The sequence below is a fragment of the Molothrus aeneus genome, chromosome 7 (genome assembly GCF_037042795.1).
Source record: "Molothrus aeneus isolate 106 chromosome 7, BPBGC_Maene_1.0, whole genome shotgun sequence".
In the NCBI taxonomy this organism is placed as follows: Eukaryota; Metazoa; Chordata; class Aves; order Passeriformes; family Icteridae; genus Molothrus; species Molothrus aeneus.
Genome location: NC_089652.1, coordinates 20,381,168 through 20,403,866, shown reverse-complemented (window position 1 = coordinate 20,403,866; position 22,699 = coordinate 20,381,168). Strand labels below are relative to the sequence as shown.

The following is a 22,699-nucleotide window of genomic DNA, read 5'->3' as shown; positions in this document are numbered from 1 at the left end:
ATTTTATTCTGCCTTATGTCAGCTAATCATGATTAAAACATGCTGGAACATAGCAGCTTGTTGGGAAGAATTCAAAGCTGCCTTGATGCGGTTTACATGGAGCAGTCAGTCCTGATCAGCACTGCAGCAGCTGAGCTGAACTGCTACAGCAGCTCTGCATTCAGGTTCTGTGCTTCAGACAAGATGTGTCCTGCAAGGCTGCTTCACTTGCCAGCTCCACAGAAACCAGAGCCACACAGGCTTTTTCTGAGTGCACTGATACACTTGGGCAAGTGCTCAAAATATTATCATAATAGGAAAATTTTTATAACACACAAGCTGAGCAGTATAAGCATGTATACCAAAGATAAGTGAAAAATTCCTCTTTACACCAAGGGTGTAAGTTTGGCTCCTGTTTAATTGATTGGGAAATGGGAAAAGCTCCCTGATAGGTGAGCACCTAACTTCAAGCAAGATTAAAGCTGTTTGAGTAAACATAGGGTATAATATGAGAAACACAGAGAATAAATGTTATTTCATGAAATAGATTGTGAGATGTTTTTTCTCAGAAAAAAATTGCTTATGGAAAGAAACCTCAGCTTATCTGGAGCTAAGTTTATCAAAACTCTTATCTTGGAAAAAGAAAAAGGGTGGAGGGGGGAAGAAAGTGCCAGACTCATTAATGACAGGAATGCTTACATAAAGATCCTCTAAATGGTGTCTCCAAAAATGAGCTCACTGGTAAAATTAGGGCTTACATGCCTTTTTCTGCATAGCATACACAAATAATGGCATCATAACTTCCATAATTCCTACAAAAGACACTGCTATTGCACTGCTCTGAGCTGCAGGTAAAGAACAGCTTATTGCCCTGTGAAGCAGCTGGTTTTTGCATCCTGTCTGCCCACCCACATGCAAAAAGAGAGCAGGAAGCTGTGAGAAGATAATTTTTCTCTTTGAAACTGCTGGTAGGCAAGGAAAACCTTATTAAATTAAAAATAAGACTTGTAATTTCATTATAAATTTCATAATGCATATGAAATTCTGTAAATATACCAAAGGCAGATGTAGCCATTCAATAAAGTATTTCCTGGAACAAATTCAATTAAGCTTTATTTTCAGGGGGCTTCAGGTCTTCTTTAAATCAAATGAAATCAGAACTTAAGTTTATAAATTCTTTGTTAAAAAGTCAGGAAATTAAGTTTGGCCTCAAAGTCTAGGCCTTCATTAGGAGACTGCTTAGACTGTCATACCCCATAGCATGGGATCTCCATGAATTCACATGTTCAAGTAAATTGAGTTTCACAGAAAGATTGGTTTAGGGAATTCAAATTATAATCCATCATAGTCATTGATTAGCTGTGTGATCACAGTTAGAAGCTGTCTCACTTCTATTCAAAATTTGTCTGCCTTTGACTCGCAGCTGTTGAACCTGTTATATCTCTGCCTGCTAGATCAAAGATATGTCTACGATGAAAATTCTGTTCCCTATGGATTTTTTTTAACTGTGATCAAATCACCCCTTAAACCTTCTCTTTGATATGCTAAGTAGGCTGAGCTCCTGGTCTATCTTGGTATAAAGCATGTTTTCCAAGCCTTTAATCATTCTGCTCTTTTTTGAACTTCCTCCATTTTTTTCAACTTTCTATCTAAATTGAACTTTATATAGTATTCCAGTAGCAACTGCAGTAATGCTAAATGCAGGGGTAATTCTGTCTTCCTGGTCAGTAATTTATTTATGTGAACAGGATATTATTTAGCTTTTTGGCTGTAGACTTTTAGCCTTAATTAGTCAGTCCTGGCTGCCCTGCAGTGCCTTAGGTGCCTCAGCCTCTATTTTGTTCCAATTGCACTTCTCTATCCTGCCTTTCGTTTTCCCTGCAGCCTTACACATAAGCTGCTGTGGCAGTGTTTTCCAGAGCCTCTGTGGCACTATTTTTCCTGTGTCCTTCATGTCACTTTTATTCTCATGACATGACACTTGCAAACACACTATTGCCACAGCAGGTGCTCACAGGAAGGAATTGTCTCTGGTGTGAGATTCATCTCTTTTTCTCCTCCTTTTTTCTATTCTTTGCTTGTGGCTTTATATTAGGTGACCTAATAACATGCATGTACAAGCTTAAAAACTAGGCAGCCGTGCAGCATCCACTCTGATCAAAGGGCACTCCAATTAGTGCTAATAGCACTGTAAGAAGGAGCAAGCTGTAGGGAATTTGAGGAGATGATAATAAAAATCACAGAGATGCTGTGGGAAAAGTGTTGTGGTCACTGCTGCACTGGAAAGGATACCCAAGTGAGGAGACTCATCTAGAGACCCCACGACTTCTCTTCTGGTCACTGAAATATCTTTTCTATCTCTCTCTCCCCTTTAGTTCTTAATTTACATGTACAGTCTCTGCAAACCTGTCTCACAACATGAACTGTGAGCATTAAATTTTAAGACTTTTCTGTCTCAGGGGAGATGAGAATTTGGCAGATGGAGTTGACAAAAAGAACTATTCCAAGCAGCAAGACCATGTTCCTTGCTCCCTCTTCCATGCAGGCCTTTAGAGCAGACGTATGAGAGAGAAAATATTTCTCTGACTCTGTCTTAACAAAATGTATTGTCCCTTCCCCTCCTTCCTTCTAAGAACTGGGTCAGCCACAAACCACTTCAGTGAGAGTTCTGCAGACAATACTTACTTTCATCTTCAATGTACCCCTTCCAGTCAAATGGAGTCACTGTTGAATTAAGCAATGTACCATTTTCACCTATGGTGCTGTTTAGCTGGGAAGTAATATTTGTTTCCAAAGTAAAATTTTCTGGAGGCCACTGCAGGCATTTATTCCTCAGGTTGCCCATGAACAGCTGCAGCCCTATCAGTGCAAATACACTCAGACAAAACACAGTCAGGATCATGACATCTGAGAGCTTCTTCACAGACTGAATCAGGGCTCCTACAATAGTCTTCAGGCCTGCAAATGGAAAGGAGTTTTTATTCTGATGTTGGAAACTTTTTCAAAGCACAAAATTTACAATGTCTCCCAGAAAAGTTATAGATTTCATGCAGAAGCCCAAATACATGATTGTAATGTCTGTGAAACAACATTTTTGTGAAGAGCTTTTTCTCTTGTGAAAATGAATAAACAGCTGAAATTTATGTCCACTTGAAACTGTGAATGGAATGAGTTGCATATATTTCAAAACAACTTGTTTCAATGATAAAACAAGCAATTATTTTTTATTCATGCTGTACACTGATCTCACGTAAACATCTTTCTTTTCATTTGTCAATACATCTTGCTCCAAACCTTTACTACTATCAGTTTTATAACATGCTACTTTTAGAAGACAGTAGTAAAAAGCCTGTTCAACAATAAATAGGATTCAAATTTAATGCTATAAAACTGGAAATGGTTTGGAAAATTGTAGCTTTTTAAGATAATAAATCCCCCATGCAACACCCATGCTATTCTTTATTATCTTATTCCTTCATCTTCTTTGTAAGTCAACATTTCAAACAGTTTTATTTTTCAGACACAGATATTCACGAAAAATACCACATAACGTCATGTAGGTAGGATACACATGGGTAAGAAAACTTTAGGGTTACTAATACTCATTGAATGTGGAGAAGAAAGCTTGACGTCATACGATGCAAACCACACACACTGTGTACTGCAATGTCTCATGCAAGAATCTGTTAAACTCAAAGGCTGATTTCAAAAGGAAAATGCTCATTTTCAAAAGCAATGAATCAGAGATTTCAGTAAATCCTGATATCTTCTGATTCCTGCTTTTTTTTGTGGAAAGAAATAAGATTTATATTTAAAAAATATGAATTCTGTTTCATTGAATTAAAGTCAGCCTCAGTGTTTAACCTCGCTCTCACCTGGAATGACTGATATTGTTTTCAAAGCTCGGAGAACTCTGAATGTTCTCAACGCTGAGACATTGCCCAGGTCCACAAACTCTGTCACATATCTGTAATAGGGGAGTTCACACACAAACACAATGACAGGATAAAAAGGAACAGTTGGGAGGTAAAAGGGGCCTAACACCTTACACCAGTTACTTCTTACCTGGAATTACAGAAATAGTTTTCAAAGCTCTCAATACTCTGAAAGTTCGAAGAGCTGAAACATTGCCTAGGTTTACAAATTCTGTTACATACCTGTAGGATTAAATCACAGTTATTCAGAATTTAGGCAAAGTTTATGCTACTTACTTGGGTCTTTCATCAAGACCGCTTTGGCGTTTTTAGCAAAAACTTAAACAGCAACAGTCAGAGGTTTACCTTTCACTGCAGTTTGCCTTGCATCAATATACTTTCAGAGCCTTCAGCTAAATTAAATGTCTCTGAAATGTATCACACTGATTTTACTTTGAAAGCCTAAAATTTATCTAAACTAGATTGGTAAGTTTGGAGAATGAAGTCAAAGGGAAGCTCCTTTTCTGCTCAGAAAAAAAAAAAAGCAGGACATGAAATTAGCCTCTCTAATACTAGCTGTACTAATGGCTTCTGCAGTATTTATGTTTACATCAAAATACGCATTTTTGAAAGTGAAAATTGTTTTAGACAAAAGTAAGTCCATAAAAGAATTTCCATTTAACAAAATTGGTATGTATCGATACTAATTTCATGCCCTTTTTGCCCTTCTCTTTCCAAGAAAAAGCAAAAAACAAGAACTTACGCAAAGGTAATGACAGTGAAATCAAGCCAGTTCCACGGATCTCGAAGAAAAGTAAAATCTTCTAAGCAAAAACCCCTTGCAATTATTTTTATTAGTGACTCAAATGTGTAAATGCCAGTGAAAGTATACCTGAAAAATACAGGAAAATTCAATAAAAATCAGTAGCAATATTTTACATTGGTATTATGAGAGAAATGTGATGATCAAATGAGTTTTTTATTTCACAGCCAGATAAAAAATACAGTAATCTTGTATACAAATAAAAATAAATAAATTCATCAAATAAATAACAGATTAAAATTCATAGGTGACATTCAGTTTAAAAGTATGCACTACTAGGTCCTTTACTGTTGAGTGAGAAAGCTGTGAGCATAAGTTACTGGATACTGAGTCAGCAACATGTAAAACACCTGGTATTGGCTCTAAAGAGGGAAGGATGCAATTGTGCACTGAATTCTCATTCCCACTTCAGTAATACTTTTGCTTGTATGCTGCTCTTAACTGACATGAACGTTGAAGTGCCCATGGTTCTTCTACTAATGCAATGGTGTAAGGTAGGGTAAAAACAATGGGTAGGGCTAAACCATGGAGAAAACTAGTGGAATCTCAGTAGAATGCTATCTGTAAACTATTTTCATGGTTTTTCTACCCAATTGTTCTATTAGAATGAGATTCAAATAATTATTCAGCATTTCTGCATCGTTCAGAGAGGAAATAGTCATAGTGCCTCATGATAGCTCCTGCTAGCACATCTTGCACTGCAGTTACTGGCATGGTAACTCCTAGAGGAACAGACAAAGATATATATTGAAATAATTTGCAACTTACTCTACATTCTTTGTCCAGTCTGGAGGGTTACTCATGGTCATAAATACGCAGTTGGTCAAAATAGTGCACATGATAAGCATGCTGAATAATGTAGGCTAAGAGTTAAGGAAAACACAGTAGCTATTCACACAATATCACATCAGTCATGGCTTAGGTACAGTAAAATACTGCCACTTACACAAAACTTTTAGGCTTTGGTAAACACTGACATACACTTTGCTTAACCTCATATTTTTCACTTTAGTACATTAGACTTTAATATTGGTCTCGATTTGTTGACACTGATGTTGCTTTGCTGGTGTCTTGATATTTTGTTTTCAGCTGGTCCTGAAAGGAGATGGCTCTCATACCCTGAGAGATAACATGAGTTGAGCAACTGCCAAAACCCAAATAACTTGCAGGAATACACAGTTTGCCTTAAGTACTTGGCATGACTGAATAAGTGTTAGTCCTTCACTTCTACAGGCTTGGTACTAAAGATCTGGCATATGCAAGGGGAAAAAAAGTTTCCTCTATTTACCCAGTCAGAGCTGAGCTGAGTCACTACCCAGCACACCCAGTCTGTTGGAAACACAGAAATAAAACATAGAATAAGGTTTTTAGTTGCTGAAGTGAGTGCATTCAATGTTTTCCTAACACCAGCTTAATGCTTCAATCAGTGAACAGAAATCCATAGAGAGCTCAGTGAATAGTTTTCTAGTACTACTTTTTGTCTCGCTCAAAACCCAGCAAAATCAGTGTATCTGTTTCTACTAATGCTATAATTTGAAAATGCTTCAATAGTTGCATGAATTGCTTGAAAAGCATAGAAAACTGGTGAAGATTAGAATGAAATTAATTTTTACTTGATGTGCCAGCAAGAAACATTTAGGTACTCTGGGACTATGAAACCCAGACTAACAGCTCAGAGGGGCTGCTTCTAGGGAGGTGGAACAATCCACTGGGGCTTCATGATATTCAATGCAATGTTCTTTGCCTTTTCAGACAGTGCAGTTCTTCCCTTTTTGTGGCAATAACCTCAATTCAAACATTTGGAAATACTGAAGTAACCGAACTAGACAAAAACCTGGCTCAAAATGGCCACATGAGGGCAGCAAAAAATAAGCACTGCTACACATTTAGACCAAATGGTTAACTTATTTTTCCTCTAGTCATCTCTCTAAATTATTTATTCCTTAAAACTCCTTGCATCACCATATCTGGAAAAGAAAAGTTTAAACTAAAGAAAGCTCTTCACAGCTAAACTTGTATCTGAGAGCCCAGGATTTAATTTTTTTTAAAATCAAATAGATAGCATTTGATTGTTTTGGGTATATTTTTATACCATAAAGAAAAACAAAATGAAAAAAGAAAAATAGCACCACGATCTAAACTTCTCAGAAAATTGCTGCAATGATTAAGATCTTTGCTTAGAGCAGCTGAAAATTCAAACTTTAGCGTAACTTTTCAATAAAAACTCAGATCAAAGGGAAGGAATTAGCTGCCTGATTCTCACAGAAAGGTGCGTGCCCTTTGGCTGATCCAGCAGTGGACATTTTGGTATACTTCAGTAATTGACTTAACTAGTTTTGAAGATCCTGTCTCCATACAAACTCTGTAGAGTAAAAATCTTAGAATAAATTATTAGAATGTATTACAGTGTTTGTCATCACAATCCATAGACAGGTCTAAAGAGCCTGTTTTAATTTAATTAGGAAATTCCTTTAAATATAGAGAATCCATTTTGAGTCCAAGTTGGAGATGCATGGCTGCAGTTTCAGTCATCTCATGAAAGAGTTAGAAGTGCAATGTGCTCTTAGGAGAGCTGAGGTTTTACCCCTGTGCAGTGTGCTGTGTGCTTACAGCTCAGTACCATGGCACCACTCATAACAAGGGCCACAGGTAGGTCCTTGCACGTTGCTCACTCTTTACAAAACCTGCCACGTCTGGGAGCCAAAAGTCACCAAAGTGCTGTTCACTCTGAAAGGGAGCAGATGCTCATTAAGGGCTAAAATACTTAGACATACAGACTGACCATTTCTCTTATGGCAATCTCAAACGTAACTGACACATTCAATGTCTGTGCATCTCTCCTGTCCTATCCCACATTTTGAGCGATTGATTTACAAGCTCAATATTCCCTTAATTTACTATTTTTTGTTCTATAACAATTCAACTATAATCATAGACAAAAAAATCTGATCTATGATGACTTCTTCATGGAACTGTACTGCCTTTTTCCCATACAGGCATGCAGAGGCATCACACACCCTCAAGCTGATCAATTACAGGAGCAGCTGAAGTCTCTCATCGACTGTGTGGATTGGTGGAAGATGAAACAATTGGGAAAAAACCAAATATTGCCAACTGGTTTCACAGATACTGTCTGGCAGTCAGGCCACACTGAGGAATACTGTAATTTAGGCTTCCAGAGCCTTGCACAGGAGCACTTACACATTTTCTCTAGAGCACCTCCCCAATTCTTTCTAACAGAACCCTCTAACACTCTGCAGCTCCAACCACTGCCACCTCCCTTTTTTTGGCTGCTCAACACTCTACTTATTCTCACCTTTTCATTCTTTCCTATTAATTGCCAAAGCCTGGCCATCTCCCATCCCTCTTGTGCTGCCTCCTCAGTTCCATGTTCTACCTTAAGTCTAGTCAGGCAGGCAAAAGAGAAGAGGGAAAAAAAAAAAAGCAGACTACCAGGAGATGAGTCAGCAAAGAGAAACTCATGCTGTTACCAGTTTCTGCATTCAGTACTGGCAGTGACAATAATTGCAGGGAAAGTCTGGGAGCACTGGAAAGAGACACACTCTGTTTCTCTGCAGGGCAGCAACATCTGCTCACATGTCTGCTCACATGTGATCAGAGCACCTTGTACAGAGGTTCAGAGAATTTGGAGGACAGACAGATGAAGGTTTTCTAACCAATGTGCTAGTTTAATTGTGCTCAGCACTTGTCTTTAATTACACTGAAAGTTAAAGGCACATTTCTGTTACAAAGGCCAAAATGCCAAACACCTGCCCCAAATGTGGAGGAAATAGAGTTTTCTATAAAAATCAGAGGATTACTAAAAATAATAATAAATTTTACCCCTCATCTTTTTTGTGTAGGTAGCTAATCCTGTATAAGCAGCTGGGATTTGTACTGTAAAAAGGAATGCATTTAATGTTTCTTAGTTAAAACACTTTAATATTTGCAGTGTTTGTACTATAATGAATAATATTTAAAAAATAGAAAATTAGAGAACCTGCACATCTATTCTTATGTTTTAGATTAAATAAAACCAATCCTATGCCTATATCTTAGATAAGAATAGCTCCTGCAATAGTAAGAAGAAATCAGTCCATATACTGAAAGAAAACCTTTTCCTATGATAGAGTTAAATTACATGATCAGGTCATAGATGGAAGGAAAAATACTGAAATTACATATTGTCTATTGGAATTTCTTTTGTTCTTACTGTCAGCAAGACCAGCTGGATACTCTTTGAAGACAATTAGCAGAAACTTAAAACCATGACCAAACTCAGCAACCAATATGGCAGTGAAAAGCATTGCCCACAACTCAGCCAGATGCAATGTTGGAAGGTATTGCAAACCAGTGTCATGTGAAGGGATGAGCACTCATTGGAGGCTGCAATCTGACAGAATTTGGCTGTGTTTTCTCACCATCACCACCACTGTGTCTGCAGGGCTCTGTCAGCTCCCTTAGCTACTGTCCCCAAATGCTCCCTAACTCCTCTCCGGCCTGACACCTTCTCCTTCTCTCACACTGCTTTAACTTCCCAGGAGTTCAGAGTAAAAGGTGTTCTGAGCCAGCAACCATCAGCCTTGTTTCTTAATTTTTCCAAAGACTTAGAAAATTCTGTCAGCAGTCTCTACTAATAAGGCTGCTGCCTTTCACTGCTTGTTCAATGTTAAAAGTCTTACTGTCACACTGAAATTTTCATTTGATAACTACATTTCTCAGTCCTGAGGTTCTGCAAAAAAAACAACTGCACCAAAACATCAGCCACTAGAAATTCCCATCATCCTGTTAGGACCATCAGGCAGCTATCCCCCATATCAGTCTAAAACTTTACCTTGTGCACCATCCCATCAGTCATGGTCCCCCAGTCTGTCCACCATCTGCATGTACAGATGCTTTGCAAACTGCCTGCAGAATGCTGCCTGTGCTTTCTGGCAATGTATTAAATTTGGCAGAGGCTTATGGTGCAACTGGGAGGGTTTGGGAATGTGAGAACCAGCGTGCATGGGCCAGGCTTCAGGCACACTGCTGCAGCAGACTGGAGAGTTGATCTTGAGGATAGCCCCAGAAGGACCCTGTACCTTAATTTATTATGAAATCATTATCTGTTTTCGTCATTTCATTTTGAGCAACCACTAAAAAAAGGATATGAATGTACCAAAATTTTAATAGCTATTTTTCTAAGAGGGTTGAAGGGTGTTAAAATGTACAGGGCAGAGGTGGCACTGAATCGGAAGATTGCCTTCCCTTTGTTCAATACTATAAAGGTCTGAAAAAGAGAAAGAAAAGACATTTTATCAGAGTTTGTTCACTGTAGATTCTAATTTTAAAACTGTTACAAGTAAACAATCACCAAAATTGTAAATTTTTGAACAGATAACACAAAAATCCCAAAAATTTTTCAAATAAAAATTATTTCCAGTACTTACCTGATGAATCTAACATATGAAAATGCAATAAATTCAGTTCAGTAATGTTTTTGCATTGATTCTTCATTAAACAGACTCAGTAAAGTAATATTCCTTTTTATGCATTTCTTGTAATTAAAGATGCATAAATTATTAACTGAAATTGTAATTTTATTTATGCTTTACCCCAGAAAACTCTCACTGTTTGAAATAGCACAAGCAGGGTGTGGTGGTGCGTTCCACCCTATTTTTGGGCTTTATTTAGTCTTACTAACTAGAAATCCTTCTGGAAACTGATTTATTAGACTATCCACTTGTTTAATTTTTGGAGTTTTGTGTTAAGGAGAGAGGGAAATAGCAGTAACATACACAGCCATATTTAGGTGGGTCTCTGAGTACTGGAAATCTGACTATATCTTACTGGAGGAGAGCAAGAGATAATCCCATATGATCCTCTTGCATAGTTGTGGTTTCCAGCTGTGAAAATTTCCCAGAAAACACATTCTTTTAAAATTTAACTTAATATTTATGGAACTAATCAAATTTAGAGAAACTTGTAGGCATTCAAGCCTTACTTCAGAGAATTTTAGAAGACTCTGTAGGTTAAATGTCTTAAATAAATCCATGAGCCAAAGATAAACAGTATGAGAGCAAACCCTGCAAACACTGCTGTGCTCCCCTGCAGGATATGATGGCTGCACCTGCCCTAACACTACAGCACACAAAATGGGGGCTGTCAGGTTCTTTTTTGTCACTAAGGTGCTCTTCAACTGCAAGATCAATCAGAAGAGAATGAAAAACAGTGCAGAAGGAAGGAAGGTTCAGTAACTCAGATGAAATCTGCATCTAGTGAAAGGGACGATGCAAGAATAATAACCTAAATTCAAATGAAATTACAGGAAAATTTCTAAAATTTCTTTTTTCATTTTTTGTTTTTTCCATTTTCAGAGTTGCATATTTTGCACATAAGCTATGAGAAAGCCTTCCTGATTTTTGTTAAGTTGCTGATGAAATGAGCTGTAAGCTAGAATTCCAGTGGAAGTGTGGGCAGGGGTATGTTGGCTTCATCTGGTGTCCATGACATCAAGTATTGCTTCAAGACTCTAAACATTGAACTACATGACTGTTTCCAGGAAGGCTAGCAGACTGGGAGTATGCCAAGGAGGTTCAAGGAGGACAATGCTTCAGTCTGCTGAGATTTGGAAAGTTTAGAACTGTGAAGTATAGATATGAATGTCTAGAAGCCCACAGGAAGTGGAGGGAGGTGTGGAGATGGGGCTTTACTGACTACAGAGGAGAAGCAAGGATTAAACTGTGGGGAAAAGCTGCTCCAGTCCCTGTGGCTTCTTCCCTGAGCTGTGGCCCCATCACAGCTCTACACAGAACACCTTCTCCTACAAACCAACCCCCAGGAGTAAGGGACACTACCAGGCAGACTTTACTCTGTCTTGAGTACAAACTCAAGATGTGTAGGAATGCATAAGATATGTATATGATTTCCCACTTCTGCAGAGAAATGGAGAAACTGCATGTGAAGCTGAGGACAGCCTGAGCTAATGTTTCCAAATTACACATCCAGTCTGGGCTTACAGGTAACAGCCTGCAGGTGACCTGACCTTACATGAAGCTTCCATTTCAACTGCTGAAGCAACCAACCAGATGAATGACTTTTTGGCACCATGTTTTAAAGCCTCACACCCCAAGGGGGAAGGTGAATTTCCTCTGCCAGGTCTGTCCCCAGCCCCCAGGACTCACATCTCAGACGCCTCCAACTCATGCTCTTTTTTGTATTATGAGGTAGTTGACAAAATGCAATAAAAATCACACTTCCTACTAACTCTGTATTTAAGACTACTGCACCTTCATTTAGTCAACCTACATTTTAAAAAAAATCTTTGAACACAAGCATATTAAACATACATCTATTTTCTAACATGCCTTATGGAAAATAACAGCACGCTGGCACAGTTCCAGTTTCAGTTGGAAGCTGCTGCTATTTTAGCTGTTCTACTTTCTGCTGCCCTGCATAAGCAGAACCAACAAGACATAAATTCCCTACCTCAGTTTTAATTTTTCACTGAAAGCATCTTTGTGACTTGGGCTTTCAGAATGACTTTGTTGGTCCTCTAACTTCTAGCCTTAAATATGAATTAAAACTGTACTTTATTTATGAAGGAGAATTTTCATTAAAAAGTACAGGTAAGAGCTGATATGCCCTATGTAATCTCCCTGCTATGCCTGCTAAATCTCCCTCCACTCTCAACCCACATGAAAGCCAATGTGTAGGCAGTGTGGATGAACATGAAGAATTGTACCCAAAGCTGTCAGGACAAAGTAGACATACACTAAGAAAAGCTAGATAAATTCTAAATAAATTGAAACATGAATGCTTTTATATGAAGGATTATGTATAGATTTCAGGCCTTATGTTTTATTCATTTTTATAAAGGCACAAAATTGACTCACACTCAAAGTGTTGGAGTGTGAATATAAATGCAGAGTTCCCTGAAAGGAAGTCCCTGATTTTCTGCTTTTGCATCTGTAACATAAAACTCAATCCATCTTCTGCCATATTGAAATAAAGCCAGAAACTGAATTCTTAGCAGGGCAAAGGAGGAGGAGGAGTGTTTTGAGAAGATGTAGCTAAGAGAGAAGAGTCAACACTGAATAAAGATAAGGTCTCTGAGAACCTCTTGGGATAAGGAGTTCCCAAAACCTTATTTCTCCTCTCCTTCCTCCTAGTTAGCTTTAAATGTAGTTTCTGGAAGGCTAGATTTAGTGCACTTTCTGCTACCTCACTGCATTTCCACCTTCTGAAAGACAGGAGCAGATACAACACTGAGCTCGGTGCTCAGGGTCTCTGGAAAAGCTCCTGCAGCAGCTGGAACAGGACACTCATGGCATAGGAGAAGTTTCCATTTCTTGGGTTTGTGGTTATCTTTTGAAACAATGTTTTCTAGCAAGTCCTTTTTTGCTTTTCTAGAACTTTTCACTTAAAAATTATTTCACAACTATGAAAATATCCAAAATCACTAGTGCATTCAGCTTTGCTGGTGTAATAAATTGAAGCAATTTTACAGAATCTTTTTGGGTTTTTTTGCAGCCCAAGACTCATCTGGGAAACCCAGGAGTTAGTGATTTGATGAGATTAGGGACTGATATCAAATGCCAGGAGAAAAGGAGGCATCTTTGCTGACAGACATCATTCAGATCCTTCTGGCAAGAGGCAGGGCATGGAGTGGCAATAAACTATCACAGCAGGAGGAAAGTGAAATTTTACCCACTTTAGTTCCATCTATTCTCTGCCTCCTCTTTAATGTAGCAGCCTAGGTTCAGAGGAAAAGAGCCAGCCCTTAAAGTGTGAAACCAAGTGGACCAGACTTTGATTCAGGCCCGCAGGTCAGGATCTTAGGGGATTCCAGCTGCTCTGTTCTCTACAGACAATGAAGTGAACATTGCTGATCCTCTGTGGTGGCAGCCTGAGCATGAGCAGGCAGGCACTATTGTACTGGGAACACACAGATTTGCACTCATACAGAAGCAGAACACAAAACATGAGTGAACTTCTTGTTCACTTTTAATCAATTTTGGATTAAAAAAAAAAAAACAAAACCATTGCAACCCTTTAGGATGCTAAATCTCACAGTTCTAAAGACCAGCATTATAGGCCACCACAGACAGGAGCATTTCAGTATAATGAAATCATAAGTATAGGAGAACATTATTCTATTCTTTTACTATAAAATAATTATGTTTCAAGGGTACGGTTGCTGGCTTTCAGGCTACCTGTGATACAGTGTAAATCAAAAATACTGTGAAGTGTGTAAACATGCTATAATGGGCTGTCCTACTGTCAAACAGCAGTTATCAATATTTTCCTTTTCCTTTCAACTTCAGATCAGCATTGAGTACAGATATGTCCTCTTTCATGGTAGGTTTTGCATAGAAGCACACTCACAAAAACATAAAACTATTATACCTATTTGGGTTTTCTTCTCTTAAATGTTTTTTTTATTTTAAATTTTCATCTCAAGCCTACCTCAGGCACAAATTAGGGCTCTCAAACCAGCTCAAAATATGTATATATTTCTGTCTTATTCTCTATTAAACTGCATGAAATCATGGCACACACAAACCTTTTGCTTACAAAAAGCAGTCCCAAAGATGGAACATAAAACACTCTAGATGACATTTAAACATTCAGTGCATGAAAAATACAGTGAGCTTGATCAATCTTGGTACAAAGAATAGGGGAAAAAAGAAAAAAAGCAAGTGAGATGCAATATTTGCATATAAGGCAAATGATAGGTGACTTCATTAATGACCCAAGCTTATAATAAAAATATTCCTAAAATTCCTATACAGCTTTTCCAAATAAACATAGTGACCAGTGCTGTGAGCAAACATTTGTGTTCCCTATTTGAAAGTTTGGAAGCCAAATTTTCAGATAGTTTCTGTCAACAAATCAGCTATAGTTTATGCAGAGATCTTAACAGAGCTCTGAAAAAAACAGTGGCAGCTGGTAATCCTCTACACTTGCCCTAACCCTTTTTGCAAAGAAGCATTTTCCTTTATTCTGGTGTTTTTCATTAGATCCATGACATTTCAGATGGATGCTTCACCAGGGAGAAACATAACATCTCTAATGATTGTGCAGCAGTTGTCACACTGTCACTTTGGAGAGGGTGTGCTGATGGACTTCTTGGCTTAACAAGATGGAATTCAGAGAGGGGTAAAGAAGAAGCTGAAATGTTAAACATTACAGAGATAAATACATTGAGCATTCCTATGCATCTTCCTAGAGATGTTCACTCCTGTTACGAGCTTTTCTCAAATTATTTCTCCTTCTGAGACTTGCAGGAGCATCAACTGCTGCCAATAGTTTCAAAATACAAGTGAAACAAAACATAAGTATTTCCAGAATTCACATAGAGCTTGATAATAAAATTTAGAAAGTAGATATTTTAAAGGAAAATGACAGGTGAAAATTGAAATAGATGTTGATTTTCTGTCAGGAACATCTATTTTCCTCTTACTGAAGGAAGAAAAAACAGAGAGAATTGAAGCAGTTGAGAAATTTTTGCCTTGTCTTAGACTGACAGGGCTGCTTCTTTTCCTGTCCTGCAGAAGATTAAAGCACGTGCATAGAGAGAATATGTGGACTTCAGCAGAAAGAGGAGAATCCCAGAGGGGATGTGTTTGGACCATATATATTTAGTGTGCAAATAAAAAAATTCTTCCTTTCAAATAGTACAGAAACCTGACTGAATTTGACTCAGCTGGTTTCTCTCCATTCTTGCAATTCTATCACCAGACCTGGCTGATTTAGTAAGTCTTTGTGAAAAGGGACTGAAGCGACTGAAAGGGTCTTCCATTCCCAAGGGCTTGAGAGGCTCATCTATCAGAGGTCATACCTATCATGTGTCTGTTTTCACTGCCAGAAACATAAGACAGACTGATTTGGCTATAAAGGTCCAGGATGAGCTGTGGGCAGGTAGGGATAAAATACTGTATCATAAAGAGACACAATTAGTGCAGAACTCTACAAGGCCTGCTTTTATAGAAACATATCTTTTATCTTTGTAAAAGTAGAACTGTGATTTAAAGAGAAATCTTCATATGCTGTGAATGGCAGATAAAGGCTCTTTCAGAGGCACCAGATAATAGAGATAAAAATACTGTTCTTTCACACAGTACTTTCTCTCTTGTCAAAATAGGACTCATAAATCTCATGAAATTTAGCAAGCTGAGACACTTAGAAAACAGTAGTTTGTGAAAGTCAAAATAACTCCTATCTTAATATTGACAGTTTTTACAAACATAGAATCCAGTAATTAAAGTATCACCCAATCTAGCTACAGCTATAGAGCATGAACTTTTTCTGTTGCTTATAGGCTGTGCAGCAGGACCATTCTGAAAGGATTCCAGGCCTGCCCACAGCCAGTTTCACTAAAACTTTAAAATCAGTCTTTATACTCTTTTTGTTACATTCACTGCTTATCTATTTGTTTTCCCATTGATTCCATAAATTTCCTAAGTATTTGCTATCAAAGCAGATTTCTGTGAACAAAACGTTCTATGCATCACTTCACGCTGTCAGTTTTAAATCTGAAGAACCTTAGAGAATTTTGGTGTACTCCGTATGAATGTATGTTCATTTTTAAGAAGCTCACAAAGTATATATGTTTGCATAGGTGTTATATATTGCTTGTAATCAAAGATCCCATATTATGCTACAGCTTTGATGTAAGTGTTCCTCTGATATTAAGTCAGTTATATCAAGGAAATAAATTTTGAGGTAAATTAAAAGAAAAGGGTGAAAACCTAGTAACCATTAAGGCAAATGGCTGAAAATTAACGAACTGATTTAACAAGCTCTATGATCCACTCCAAGAAAATGAAACGAGCATGATAACACACTGCAAACACTGGCACGTGAACAGCATTGATATTAGACTCACTTTTTTATTGATGTAATATGGATCCATGTCTTCCAAGGGCTCAGACACCATTCCTGGAGGTATGTCACCATATATAAAGGGGAGTGTTTTTCCTGCCTCCAAGTCACTGTTTGGTTTTGGCCCATTTTCATCATCGTCTTTGCGATCTTGTTTGGGGTTCTTGGCTTTTTCTGCAGCAATGCGCTGTTCAATAGCTGCAAGAGACTCTCTAGTGAAGAATTGGAAGCTGTCTGGTCCTGGTGGTACAAGCACTGACTGCTCCATCTTTTCATCCTGCACATTTTAATTACCATTTATTCTTCTGCATAGGAAAATACTAAAAGAAAGCAGAAATAAAATTCAAATAAACATATTGAAATCACCAAGTAAGAAAGACGTAGCAGTTATTTTCAAGTGCAATTGTTTTTGCTATATTGAATTGTTAAAATACATGATTTGAAAATTATGTAAACAAAGTACACAGTTTAGTCAGCGATTTAGCATTTGTAAGAAGCACTTGTGTTGTTCTTACACTAGTTATTGAAACTGTAAAATTTCTCAGCTTCAGGACTACACTAGTCTTTTACTCCAAATAAGGAAAAGTATGATAGTTAAGAATAATCAAATACATTCTTTCCTCATAACTCTAGTTGTGTTATGATCACACTCCTCTGGAATCAATCAGGATTACATTGGCAACTATAAATAGAACAGTTCAACAGAGCTAACACAGAAAATTTCACCAAGATCAGCAAAAGTATCAGAAAACAAGCACTGCAAAACCAGAACTTCCATTTAAAAAAATCAAGTCTGTATATTATGAAGTATTAATGATTCCAAATAAATTTTTGTATGGGAAATTATTTTAGATAAGAAGAAGAGTAATTGCCCAGTATTATTTCAGGTTAGCAGTTACTGTGTCTGGTTCTTTATAAAATAGCTGTAACTGGAAAATTCTGGAAGTATTTTAGTATTCATATTTATTTAAACATTGCAATTGCAAAAATAAACCTGTTGGGAAGAAAAGCAAAAAAAAAAAAAAGGAAAAAAGAATTCCTCTAAGACTACGGATTTGGCATCTTCCAGGCTGCTGAATAAATTTCTGATGGCACCAGACATACAAATGAACTGCATATTTGGGCTCACAATGGAGCATATATCCCTCATGCCTGAATGACTTTCAAGCATCAAGGTGCAAGTTTCTCTCTGTAAAAAAATTAAAGTGAGCTGATCTCACACTACACACTAAGCATTCACCCATGTAGACACACATGCCAAAACCAGTTCTGTACAGCTTCCCTCCTTTCCAAGGGAAAAGGAATTATACTCTTCTGTCCCCATTGGTGGGACGGGGGAGGATATAAGAAAATGTACCTCAGCTAAAAGGGATTTAAAGTCCTGCCTTTCTCCACATAGAGAGTATCCTCTAGACAGTCCTCAGCTCCCTATGTCATGGTTCTGTTTACTTCTGTGAATTGCCACTTCAGTCACCTAACTATTGACGTTATAAACTCACAATTTGTACACTCTAACACTGTTTCTTAATGTTCAACCACACCTTGTGGGTACTGGGGAAGAAGGAGAAAAAACCATCAGCCACATCACTGAATTTTATGATCTCAAACTGATCCCCATGAGGGGCACCATGATTTGGAAGACATATCTTGCACTGTTATCCCAATGTCATGGGGGACACAAGCTGTCGGTGGATACCACTTGCTCCATGGGCTTCAGGTACAGAGACAATCAAGCCCTCTTCTCTGCTCAACTTATTTGGCAAAAGAAGGGACTAAGACCTCTCCTCTCCTCTCCTCTCCTATTGACCCGAAACCACAGGGTGCTGTGTCAGGATCACCTTTTAGCTCACTGAATGTTCCCACCTGGCATGCAGGACAAGGATTACCTCAGGATTTGCCTGCAGGTGCACAGAAACAAAATGCTTCACAGCCATTAGTTATGTTACAAAAACATTTGATTCAGCTACTGTGTTTATAGACCAAGTTTAAAATCAGCAAGTACTGTGGGCTTTTCTAATAATATGTGTATTTCTTAATATAGAAAGGAACTCCACGTTATTTTTCTATAATTAACCCTAGAATGTTCTATGGTCTGTCAAATGTGCATGGAGCTAGCCAGCTACACCTTTAGATGTAACTAAATCTAAGTAGGCTGTACTTAACAACATCTTTCAGGAGGCTTTATGAAGATTACCTACTTTTTATCCTCTGCTTAACAGCTTAGAGGATGATATCCCAGATACGTTTTCCCCTTCTTCATACATTTCAATGATTATAAATCTTCAGAATTGCAAATAGAAATCTTCTATAAATTTAAAAGTCAATACTAAATACATACAGAATTAACTACAGTCTTAATCCCAAATCACTTTCATTGCTCATATGGCAGTGCTTAACTACTAGGTTTGTATTTCCTTTACTATACTAAATAGATTTATTCTCACTTATATGTGATGGGGATGGATAAAAATTGATACCAGGCCAATTAATCTATTGCTATCCTTCTGATTTCCACCAAGTGATTTATTAAATATTAATTGAATAAGTGAAGATTGTTTACATGATCCAAATGGGTTTTTTTTTTCCTTTAGCATAGCACTAGTAATTCAACGTAGGAAAAAAATATAAGAATATCCAAAATATTAATTTCCTACCAAGTTCATTCCTAATCTCTTATAAGGAATGAGGATTTTTTCCTTCTACATTTCCATGTCTGTTTGAGTGACCATCTTATGAGCAATGTGAAACATTTCAAATTTTGGAAAATAAGGTACTCAGAACATTTGAGAATAGAATCATTGTTTCTTCTGATATTTCCCAGGCAAAATATATTCACATACACTTTGCAGTGTCCATTGTTGTAAGCCAGATAACTGCAGAGCACACTCAGCGTGCAGGGATGGGACCATCTGCAGACCACAAGCAGAGTAAGTCAGGAGCTGTTCAGCTGCATGTGTGTAAGTGCACAAAGCACAGTGATCTGCCCACGTGTGCCAAGTGTGAGGCAGCCAGAACCACCCTGGATTAGCTCTGCACACACAGAGCAGCTGGCTGATACACACACCATCACTGCCCTCCTGGCTGTGAGCTACTGTGCACAAAGAGTCATTTTTGATCTGTGCATTCCTTGATAATAACTAAGCTATCAAACATCTGTGAGCATCTGTGTATTTTTACAGTCTTCAAATCTCATCTAAATAATTTTTTTAGGCAAAGTAAAAGGACACATTGGAAATAGATGAAGAGATGGTGCCTTGTCAAACAATGATTTCAAATCAGTTACACACTGCTTCTTGAAAAAGTCAATTGAACAATACATAACTGTCAGAAACAGAGACAAGCTTGAACAAGATTATTTCCTAATCTGATATCATCCAGTACTGTCAGATTGCATTTCCTTCATACCTTCATAACAAGAGTTTCTGAGAATTTGGTCAGGAGGACCTTAGCATCCATGTGGAACTACAGTGCTGCAAACACTTAAAATTCAGCAAGTGAATTTCTTTATATTATCCATACACTTAAATCTGAAACTGAAACATTCTTTGAAGTTTGGTCTTCTGGTATAACAGTCACTAATTAAAATTTAACTGCTTCAAAATAAAGTAATGAATCTACATGTAAACTCACAGAGCCCAGATCTCTATGTTATAATAATTTGCATTATTAATTGGCACAGCTTCTCATTACTTTTGATTTATCAATGAGTCACCAGGATTCTTGTCTTCAGCTTACCGAATAAATATAATTTACCTTCCTCACAGTGTGGATCTGTGGGAGGAGAGGAAGAAAGTTGTGGGAAGACACTTCAGGTTTTTATGTGCAGCCTCAGAACCAAGCCTGTGTCTGTCCTGTCTGTCTCAATTATAGGATTACTGCAGGCAGCAAAGGTAGGTAGGATATCGAAGTAACATGCTTGGCAGAAGGGCAGGAATCAGATTGGAATATTGGACCTATACAACTTTTTATGACTCCCTGTAGCTCACATATAAAATTCAATTTAATTCTCATGGACAGCTTTATAAGGGAAACTTGCATATTACCAGACTGATAATAGGATTCTCCCATATCTTTTTTTACCATCTTCTTGATGTTCCCTCTCAGCATGGATAATGCAGATCTGGCACAAGGGCTTGCTTGCATTACATTACTTAGGCTTGGATAACTGCATTTATTTAATGCATATTAATTTTAAATAAAGGGTAGGTGCAGTAATACTGCAGACATCAGAATAGGGTACATAGATATGCACTGAGCTATATAAATAAATAATCTGAAATATTGGAAGCAATCAAACAGTACATACCAGTTTAAGTGGAAGTTTATGCTTTGCAGCTGGATATTTCCATTACTTAACCTGACACACAGAAAGGGTTGCTGAAGGGAGTGATGGGGGGAGAGGATGATTATTCAATTTGCCTCAGAGTTGCAAACAGCCATGGGGTAGCTGTGTGATTCAGGAGGGCAGTTCAGTGCTCAGTCTGGGCTGCCCAACAGCCAGAAGGCAGAACAGACAGGGATAGGAAATGCAGTTCCTCTCTCTGAAATCCACACTGTTGTACCACTGCTTAGCTTACTGTGCAGGAATGAAATCAAGATTAACGGGGTAGAAAGAAGGTGTGAGAGAAAACATGGACTTGGCATCTTAAAGGTAAGCTTTCTTTTGGGAAGGCAGTCATGGCTTCTGATCCCTGCTCCTAGAGCTATTTCTCTATTATGCCTAGTAAATTCACTTGAGAAAACTCATTTGAAAATCACCAGAGATATATTAGCTGAGAAGAAAAAATGTACCACTAACTATGGGAAAAGAGGGTTTAGTTCTAGTGTTCACTCACAACCAACTTCTTTAACTCAGGAAAAAAATAAAAGCATAAGTTTTGAAAAATAAAGCAAAGTAAAATAATCCAGCCTTCCCCAAGAAGATAACTAGCCAGAAAAACACCCATGCTGGTATGCTCTCTGTGAGCTGTTTGCTGCTACCTTTTCTCCCACTAACACCTAGACTTTCAGTCCCGTCCTTGTGTCTTGTTTAGAGGAAATCAGAAGACCATATGATGCAGACACAGTATATTATCCATCTCTATTAGTTATATATGTATGCATTGTTAAAATTTTTATTCTCAGTATATTTTGAAATTCAACTAATGTATCTCTAAACCAAAATATAGGTACTAGGCTTGGCTTTAGATTAAAAAGAAATAGCTTGCTTCAGCTTACTGCTTTGCTAGTCTAATTCCAAGTCTAATTAGCTGCAAACTAATTAGTCTTTTTTATTTTAGAAAGTTGAAAAAAACAAAATTAGTTATGCAGCTTCATAGAAAGAAAGAAGGAAAATAATTTAATGGGACAAGTCACAATGCAGCTGCATTAGTACTCCATCTGAGCAAATGCATTTAGTGGCTTAGAACTACTGGACTGCTACCAAGCTGAATGGATTCTCTGCTTACTCTTCTCCTGCAGCATATCTTGTGCAGCAAATGACTGCAGTACAGAGAAGCAATCTTTCTGCTTTCCTCCATTTGATCAGAGCACTGACCCCTTTTACTGGCAATCTACATTACTAGCTCAAGTTTAATTTTCTTAAACATCCATTTCTTAAACATCTGTTTATATTTACCTTAGCAAACATAACGACCTCTTTCTTCAGTTAAAGAAATAAACAAAACCATGCAGGCTATGCAGTGTACATTACATAATGCTACTGATTCATTTGGCATTAAGCTAAAATTGAATTTAAGACAAGATTTAAGTTCTGGTCTTGGCATATTTCCACATTTTGGAAAGAAATAAAAGTTGATGGAAAACAGATTGCTCCATACCCTTTAATGATGCAAAATTTGCAGAGCTAACAAACCCAAAGACATTGCCATACTCAAAATTAGTGGGTTGCCTGACCCCATTAACAGCACTCAGGTACTTGCTGTCTTATATGGCCAGTGGAAAGGCCAGAAGCCTGAAAGGTATAATAACAAAAATTATTTACTTTCTAACAAAAATTAGGAAGCACAGATTTCATTCTTGAGATTTTCCTGGGTCAAGGAAGCAGATGCAGGAGCAACAGGGACATGTTTAACACACAAGACCACAGGGGAAAGAAACTCAATCATAATTAAGGAAA

At 37.7% G+C, this 22,699-nt stretch overlaps 1 protein-coding gene across 5 annotated transcripts in view; it reads right to left on the bottom strand.

Moving 5' to 3' along the window:
- Positions 1–22,699, bottom strand: part of LOC136558604 (sodium channel protein type 1 subunit alpha) — an 87,638-nt gene that overhangs the window by 46,636 nt on the left and 18,303 nt on the right. For 2 of the 5 annotated variants that reach the window (XM_066553163.1, XM_066553165.1), the window contains exons 1-4: positions 5,485–5,564; positions 4,657–4,785; positions 3,855–3,946; positions 2,665–2,937 (exon numbers count right to left, since the gene is read on the bottom strand). In XM_066553163.1, the coding sequence (XP_066409260.1) occupies positions 2,665–2,937; positions 3,855–3,946; positions 4,657–4,785; positions 5,485–5,564 (574 nt within the window). Of the gene's footprint in view, positions 1–2,664; positions 2,938–3,854; positions 3,947–4,044; positions 4,137–4,656; positions 4,786–5,484; positions 5,575–9,866; positions 9,986–16,585; positions 16,902–22,699 lie in introns of those variants that run through there. The other 3 variants (XM_066553167.1, XM_066553164.1, XM_066553166.1) reach the window with 3 other exon arrangements.